This window comes from Cavia porcellus, unplaced genomic scaffold, assembly GCF_034190915.1.
Source record: "Cavia porcellus strain 051 isolate PalLab524CR breed Dunkin Hartley unplaced genomic scaffold, mCavPor4.1 scaffold_23, whole genome shotgun sequence".
NCBI classification, from domain to species: Eukaryota; Metazoa; Chordata; class Mammalia; order Rodentia; family Caviidae; genus Cavia; species Cavia porcellus.
Window position 1 is genome coordinate 17852263 of NW_026947506.1, and position 8916 is coordinate 17861178.

Consider the following 8916-nt stretch of genomic DNA (forward strand, 5'->3'; position numbering starts at 1 on the left):
CCTAGGGTGGATTCTCATATAAGTGGCATAAAAGGAGCATCAAGAATGAAGGGTCACAGCAGTTTGAGAAGAACTCACATACAACTCAGCACATCTCCAGGATTTCAACTGGGTTCTTTGTGTCTCCAGCCTGCCAACAACCTTTTCATCTCTCTCATATGTGACTCTGCATGCAGGATCTGTAAGTCAGTCTTGGAATGTCTTGCAGATTTGTTTACTTTGCACTAAATCTGTTTATCTAGAGAGCACTGCCTGGCAGAGGGAGGGATATTTTAATCTGTGTACATAGGGGTCTATGAAATAGTATCCCAGAATTAAATTGTATTAGAAAAAACTAATAATCAATGAGCCCTTGTAGGAGCAGCACTATTTCATTTTATTTCATCTTCACAGCATTTCTGTTAGAAAACAACATGGATACTATTGGACAACCCTCGGCATTAATACAGTGGGTAGCTCCAAGATTGGCATCATGTCATGAAGGACAGTTTTCTGTCATTCTCCTGAAAAACATTTTTCCCTTTTCATGGGCAAGCTTCTCTTCCCTTAGGCTCAATTGTTTTTCAGCTGCTGGTCTTCCATGGTGGTGACAGGCCTGTGTCAGCTAGGCAAAGGGCTCAAATGAGGGAATCCTCTAGAACACTTTATGTGCATACTGCTTATGAGAATAAGGAACCCAGTTCCCTCGCTGGGTGACTTTGATTGTTTCCAGGTGCTCTATTTGTTCTCAGTTGCAACTGTATCAACCAAAGTGGATGGAGTGTGGAAATTACCCAGATTAGCCTGGCTGCTCTTATGTAGGAGAATATAATGGTGGTTTGATAACCCAGGAGGATACTGAAGAGTATTGTCTCAGTCAATTGGGATGCAAGAGAGAGAAAAGGAGAGCAAGGGAGTGGCATAGACATGTGCTGGCCACATCGAAGCCTCCTATGGCCAGAGCAGGGATAATGGAGAAAGGTAGACAACATTTTCTGTCTCATCCTCAGCAAGGATTTTAACCCATCAAATTCAAAATTCTGTGTGAAGTACAATGCAGTGCATAGGCTGAATGTGGAGATGAAGAAAGGTGTTTAATCAGGCCCATATAACACTTACCTCTGAGAGCACAGTTTCTTTGAAGTACATTGTGCTTAAGGTGTCAAATCCTTGGACTGCTTCAGAATGCTAATAGTGGTGGGAATGTGTTGTTAGAGAAAGAGTTGGCCATACAGGCATGCTAATGCACTTCTGTAATCCCAGAATGTTTGGGTACTTAAGTAGGAGGACACTGGAAAATTCACCCCTAATATGGAAGTGTAGTGAGTTAATTAGACCAAATCTCCACCCCAAAATAAATACAAGGACAAGACATGTAACTCAAAGAGAAGTCTCTTGACTCAATTTCCAGTAGTAAAAATCTAAAAAACAAAATGCACTTTGTCATAGAATGTAACCAAAAAGCACATTTTTAAATACAGTATCTGATGCATATAGGACTCAGTTTTGCTGTGGAGTTCCAGCTCCGCTCCATGCTTTGTGATTTTAGGCATCTAAGTGTTAAAATTACACACATATATCACTACAAAAATTTTTAAAAGGGGATTTCTTCTGTGAGCTATTTCTTACAGTAATCAAGACACTACAGAGTAGTGACTAATTAATTAGAAAATCTTGGTAAAAGTAACTTTCACTAATTAGTTTTTTAAATCTACGTTTTAGGCTCTCAACTTTGTGACTGCCATATCTCCCTGCTTGTCTTGGATCTGCTGACAGGAGTAACATTTCTACCATCTGCTGAAAAAAGGGATCTTTGTCCTATCACTTGGAAAACCTGGCTTTCATTTCACTTGATTGATGTCAGGAGTTCAAGAAATGTCGAAAGGGCCAGTAGCTGAGAACCAGTACACCACAGAGATTGAAGTAGTGAAATGCTCCTACCTATGGACCATCAGTAACTTTAGCTTTTCCCTAAAGGAAATAGGTAGTGCCATTGAAAGTTCAACCTTTTCACCTGAAGAAAATGGTGAACTGAAATGGCGCTTACGAGTGTATCCAAAAGGGATCAATGAAGAAAGCAAAGAATACCTGTCCCTGTGTCTCGCACTGATCAGCTGCCCAATGAGAGAAGCTTGGGCAAAATTCACATTTTACATTGTGAATGATAAAGGACACAAAGCCAAAGGTCTGTCGAGTAAAGAAGTTCGTAGATTTGATACAGGGACAAAACTGGGAATCAGAAAATTCATCCTTAGAGATTTTCTTTTAGATCCAACCAATGGACTACTCCCTGATGACAAGCTGACCCTCTTTTGTGAGGTGAATGTGTCACTAGACTCCACTGACAGTTTTAGCCAAAATAATAAGCATATGGTGAAGGCTTGTGAAGGTTGTTTAGCAAGTGATCTAGGAGGGCTGTGGAAGAATTCCCTATTGGCAGACTGTTGCTTGTGTGTGGGTGGCCAAGAATTCCAGGCTCATAAAGCCATCTTAGCGGCTCGCTCTCCAGTTTTCAGGGCCATGTTTGTACATGAAATGCAGGAGAGCAAAAACAGTCAAGTTGAAATCAGTGATATGGAGCCTGAAGTTTTCAAGGAAATAATGTTCTTCATGTACACTGGAAAGGCACCAAAACTCGACCGAATGGCACCTGATCTGCTGGCAGCTGCAGACAGGTATGGCCTGGAGCGCCTGAAGCTCATGTGTGAGAAACACCTCTGTTGCAACCTCTCTGTGGTGAATGTTTTGGAAATCCTCATCTTGGCTGACATGCATAGTGCCTATCAGTTGAAAGTTTGTGCAGTGGATTTCATCAACTCGCACATTTCTGAAATCCTGAGGACTGACAAGTGGAAATCCATGGTGGTGTCACACCCTCACTTGGTGGCTGAAGCCTACCAGTCTCTGGCTTACATCCATTGTGCTGTCCTGGGGCCCCCATACAAGCGTGTTAGGCTATCCTAAGATCCCACCTGTCTGTTTATTTTCCCAAAACAGTGGTGACAGTGGTTGCCACTGAACCTTTCATAGAGAGGACAATCTTTGGAGCTTGCACACTTCTACAAGGAAACAATGAATTGTGCTTCTCTAAGGATAGATAGTACCGCTTTTCAATTTTCATAACAAGGAGATAGGACCTTTAGAATTTATAAGAGTAACTTTTACAAAGTCCTTATAGTGTAACTTAGAAGCAATTGCAAACCTGACTTTTACAATATGGTGCACCATGATTGCTGCAATGTTGATCTCAAAGTAAAATCAAAGCGTTCATCAGATAAACAGACACACCCATTGTTTAGAGCTGCCCTTAGATGGTAGGACAATGGCCTCCTCCTCTGGTATTTTTTTCTGTAAATAAAATTTAATCTTACTTTACACAGTTGTTTGAATGTTTCTTCTTTATACACCACAGAATTAAAATCTGGAAAGTTTGAGGGTGGCCAGGTAACTCGAGGCGTCCCGTTGGACTGGACATCCCAGATTTAAGTTGGCACTAAGCAATTTAGGGAATGGGAGAAGAAAAATATCCAGGACTTGGACATTTACACCAAAGGAATTGCCTGTGATGCATCTCTTTGCTCCCTTGGCCATGAGTGAGAGATCCTGGCATGCATTCTAAGCAGTAGACTGCACATGCCAGGAGTGAGAGTGCATGGAACTGCCTACCTCTGAAGAATCAGAGCAATCAGGTTCCTGGAGCAAAAGGAGGGGAAATTGCTGAATATTAAGAAAAAAGAAAAGAAAAAAATGATTACAGGGTCAGTTTGTGCATTGCACAAGAATGCATGTTCAGCTAAGCAAATTTTAGTCCTTCCAACTATACTAATACAAACATGCTGGTAAACATGCCTTCTCATTGTACAAGATTTAAGAGAGTCCTCACACTGTTAACAGTTACTGCTTGCAAGAACAGAGTATACACTGTTTTCCTATCTTAAAAGTGAGGCATGGAGAAATAAAGAATTATTTGGAGATTTTATCTGGTAGGTGAGTGTTCTGAGTATTTTATCTTTAACAAAAATCACTATTGGTGTTGCTTTGGAACCACTGTGAGGGTTTTAAACTCAGTGACATATAAGGACACGTGAGAGTATGGCCCCAGTTGTGTTTAAAAGTGAACAGTGAAATAAAATTGTGTAACCATGAATTACACATTCACTTTAATGGCACTCTATGAGAATGTAAATGTGAGGTCACAACCTGTATAAATACTAAGAGGCAGGAGGCTCTCCCTCTGACTCTCCTGCTCTACACTTCCCGATGCTTCCTGCTGTTGCTGGTTACATACACATGTGTGTTCTTACACCTTGCAAACTGACTCACATAAATATCTCTAGGCCCCCACAAGCAGGATAACAGTGAGTAATACTGAAAAAGAATTTTACTCTGTGTTTGTGTTTTTACATGAACTACATCTCATAAAAATAATATTACTGTGTCTTTTGAGACCAAAAGATGAGATCAACAGGAATTGACAGAATGTAGACAGTAAAATGGAGGAGGAGAAGGAGAAGGAACCTCAATGATTCAGGCTTCATGTACTTTAGGAATCACACTCAGGTGCCCTCCATAGTGTTCAGACAGCCGTACTACAACTGCCTTCTCTGGTGGCCAGATCCCTCTGCCTGAAGGTGCCGCCCACTATGGTGAGAACCGTCTAATTCTCCTGGCATCCCCCACCATCTCTCATTAATTTCAATGATTCACTGTCCCAGTTAACTTACATATTGATAATCAAGATATTTGTGTTTATAGTAGAATGAAGGAAGGGGAGTGGGTCCCTCAGCTTCACTGTGTCCAACTGTACTGCCACCTGGAAACTTTGTTAATCTGTTTGCTTTAGTCATCTAAGTGTTGAAATATTTACCCGAATGTCTTGTATTTTTATATTACTTTATTTTTATATCACTATGGACCTGTTGAAAACAACTGGGGTGCTACTCACATGTGTCCTTAAAGGCCCATGAAATTTAAATGTCCAGGGTGGTTCCAAAACCACACCAACAATGATTGTTGTTAAAGGTAAAAGGATGGTACCCAGGCATCTTTGGATGACACAGATAGGCTGGTGAGGTGAGTTCAGTCTTGCCAAGTGCAGTTGGACCTTGTTTCCTTAAAAGGACTGAAAATTGATGAGAAACGCTTGTTGGTCTTCTGCCATCAACTAGTTTTTATAGCATGAGAAATCAAACAGTGGCATTTTCACTAGAATCTTTTGCTATTGTTTAAAACACATAAATTTATGTGACTGGGATTGTGATATAGGGAGACAATTCTTTCCTGGGTGCAAACCACTTTTCAGTCAAAAAGATTCTTAAAGAGTGACACCAGCCTAAGGAGTCGATTATGCATCCCCAAGACCACTTGCAAATTCTTAAGAGCTGACCTCCCTCTCTTGCCAGAGAGCTAGACTAGACCTTAGATCACAATGATCCTGCCTCCAGCCACCTAAACTGCAGACCTTGCATGGCTTCATTTATCTTTGCAATTAAAACTATTTGTGTGTATTTGTGCTTCATTTTTAATTTCTATCTCTCCAAAATCATTTGACATTAAGTTACTGTGACATATACTTGCACTCTAGGAGTCTCAGAGTGTGGCACTGGTCCTGCACAATTGTAGGCTCTAATACACTCTGCTTCATTTCTTTCAACAAGTGGAATTTTCACTATGTCAGTTATTTCTTTGTTAGTTAATTTGAGGTAGAGATGGAACCCTGATTTTAATATGCAGATTTATTTTAAAAATAGCAATAATTTATATTTCCAAGAACAAAACACTTTATATTTGAATGTTCTGCTTTGTAGGAGGTGTGGTTAATGAGAAGATACTGCGATAGCTCCAACACAGGCAGCTAGTTTGTTATGGACAGCTGATGAATCTTAATATTTTTAAAAAGCATTTAATAGTAAATGTTTATTTTTCCTCTCAGTCGCTTTCCTTTGCATTTTCTGGTTTTAAAGAAAAGGGAGAAGGGAATGTAAGAGAAATAAATTCATCAAAATGCTTCAAAAACTTTTCTGACAATATTTAAGGACCATAGACCTTGTGAAGACAAATGAGTGAAATGCTCTTTAGCATTCATCACTGTTATCTTGTTGCTGGAGCCCTCAAGAAAGACAGATTTCTGTGAGTGAGGTTGCAATGTTGAAGAACACACGGGTGTATGAAACCAACAAGTGCAGGCAGCATGGGGAAGTGTAGAGCAGAAGAGCCTCAGGGAGAGCCTCCTGCCTCTTTAGAATTTATACAAGTTGCTATCTCACATTTGCATTTTCATAGAGTGCCATTAAAGTTGATGTATAATTGAGGGCTACACATTTTTATATCACTATGCACCTGTTGAAGACAAGTGAGGTTCTACTCTCATGTGTCCTTAAATGCCCATGAAATTGAAATGTCCAGAGTGGTTCCAAAACACCACCAACAGTGATTGTTGTTAAAGGTAAAATTGTCAAAACAATCATCTTCCACATAAAACTCCTAATGCCTCTTTTATCGCCCATCCCTCATTTTTAAGATAGGAAAAGAATGTATATTGTGTTCTTGCAAGCAATAACTGTTAACAGTGTAACGACTCCTTTGGATTTTGTACAACAAGGAGGCATGTTTACTAGCACCTTTATATTGGCAAAGTTGAAAGGATTAAAATTTGCTCCCCAAACATGAATTCTTGTGTAATACACAAATTGTCTCTATTATTTTTTCTCTAACTTTTCATTTTTCTTAAAATGGAACACTTTTCCCTCTCTTTGGCCCAGGAACCTGATGATTGGTATGCTCCTTCAGAGGCAGACAGTTCTTGCACTATCACTGCTGGTATGTGCAGGCCAGTGCCTAGAATGAATGCCAATGTCCCTCTGTCATACACAAAGGAGCAAAAAGATGCTTCACAGGTAATTCCTTTCGTCCAAATGTTCAAGTTCTGGGTGTTGTTCTTCTCCCATTCCTGAAGTTGCTTAGTGCGAATATAAATCTGGGATGTCCAGCACATGGGTGGGCTTCAAGTCATCTGGCCATTCTCAAATTTCCCCAGACTTTTACTATTCAATGTACAAAAAGGAAAAGAACTCACACAACTGCATAAAGAAGGATTAAACTTTATTCACGAAAAAAAAAATGAAGGAAGAGACAAACATCCTAATTTCTTATGGCAGATCTACCCCTAGGTGTGTCTGTTTTGCTGCTGAATCCTTTGATTTTTACTTTGGGATCAACACTGCAAAAATTAGCATGCATTATATTGTAAAAGCCAGAATTCTGATTACCTCTAACTTACATTCTGAAGACTTTTCAAAAGTTACTCTCCTAAATTTTAAGTTCCTATCTCCTCATTATTAAAATTGAAAAATGGTGCCATCTATTCCTAGGAACAAACAAAATTCAGTGTTTCCTTGAAGAAGTGTGAACACTCCAAAGATTGTCCTCTCTAGCAAAGGCTCAGTGGTAACCACTGTGACCCCTGTTTGTGGGAGATAAATGGACAGGTTGGATATTAGGACAGCCTTACACGCTTATATGGGGGTCCCAGGAAAGCACAATGCATGGAAGCCAGAGACTGGTAGGCTTCAGCCACCAAATGAGGGTGTGACACCACTAAGGACTTCCACTCCTCAGTCTCTAGGATGTCAGAAATATGCAAGTTGATGAAATCCACTGCACAAACTTTCAACTGATGTGCACTGTGGAAGTCAGCCAAGATGAGGATTTTGATGACATTCTTCACAGAGAGATTGCAGCAGAGGTGTTTCTCACACATGAGCTTCAGGCACCCCAGGCCGTACCTGTCTGCAGCTGCCAGCAGATCAGGTGCCATTCTGCCAAGGTCTGGTGCCTTTCCAGTGTACATGAAGAACATTATTTCCTTGAAAACTTCAGGTTCCATATCACTGATTTCAACTCGATTGTTTTTGCTCTCCTGCATTTCATGTTGAAACATGGCCTTGAAAACTGGAGAACGAGCTGCTAAGATGGCTTTGTGAGCCTGGAATTCCTGGCCAGCCACAAAGAAGCAACAGTCTGCCAACAGGGAATTCTTCCACAGCCCTGCTAGATCACTTGCTAACCAATTCTCACAAGCCTTCACTATATTCTTGTTATTCAGGCTAAAACTGTCGGTAGTGTCTTGTGTCACTTTCACCTCACAGAAGAGGGTCAGCTTGTCATCAGGGAGTAGCCCATTGGTTGCATCCAAAAGAAAATCTCTAAGGATGAATTTTCTGAATCCCCATTCTGTGCCTGGATCAAATCTCTGAATTTCTTGACTCGATAGACCTTTGGTGTTCTGTCCTTTATCATTCACAATATAAAATGTGAACTTTGCCCAAGCTTCTCTCATTGGGCAGCTGATCAGTGCCAGACATAGGGACAGGTAATCTTTGCTTTCTTCATTGATCCCTTTTGGATATACTCGTAAGCACCATTTCAGGTTATCATTTGCTTCAGATGAAAAGGTTGAACTTTCAATGGCACTACCTATTTCCTTTAGGGAAAAGCTAAAGTTACTGATGGTCCACATGTAGGAGAATTTCACTACTTTGATCTCTGTGGCATGCTGGTTCTCAGCTACTGGCCCACTGGACATTTCTTGAATTCCTGACAGCACCAGTGTGAAAGTGAAAGAAGGTCTCCCAGGTTTTCTTTCTTCACCAGACTGTAGACTTGTCACTCCATTCAGCAGATCCAAGACAAGCAGTGAGATATGGCAGTCACAAACTAGATCGCCTGATGTGTAGATTTAAAAAATTAATTAATCAGACTTACATTTACCAAGATTTACTTAATAATTAGTCACTATTCAGTCCTGTCTTGATTCCTTTAAAAAACAGTTCACTAAAGAAATACCCTTTTCAATATTTTTTTGAGTACAGTTTGAGTTCTTCTGCAACAGATGTAACCCTTTCTTTTTTGCTTCCTTTTATGCAAAGGACTACAAGC

The 8916-nt window shown here is 40.3% G+C and overlaps 2 protein-coding genes across 2 annotated transcripts; one reads left to right on the forward strand and one right to left on the reverse strand.

The window, feature by feature from the left end:
* The first annotated feature begins 1854 nt into the window (after positions 1-1854).
* LOC134472281 (speckle-type POZ protein-like) lies at positions 1855-2943 on the forward strand. Its single transcript, XM_063233558.1, has one exon. The coding sequence runs from the start codon at positions 1855-1857 to the stop codon at positions 2941-2943; it is 1089 nt and encodes a 362-aa protein (XP_063089628.1).
* Positions 2944-7474: 4531 nt separating this feature from the next.
* On the reverse strand, positions 7475-8563 carry LOC100731561 (speckle-type POZ protein-like). Its single transcript, XM_063233681.1, has one exon. It carries the CDS (start codon positions 8561-8563, stop codon positions 7475-7477), a length of 1089 nt encoding a protein of 362 aa, XP_063089751.1.
* Positions 8564-8916: the final 353 nt, after the last annotated feature.

Coding starts and splice junctions, on each gene's coding strand:
- LOC134472281 (XM_063233558.1), top strand. CDS start 1,855: ATGTCGAAAGGGCCAGTAGCTGAGAACCAGTACACCACAGAGATTGAA.
- LOC100731561 (XM_063233681.1), bottom strand. CDS start 8,563: ATGTCCAGTGGGCCAGTAGCTGAGAACCAGCATGCCACAGAGATCAAA.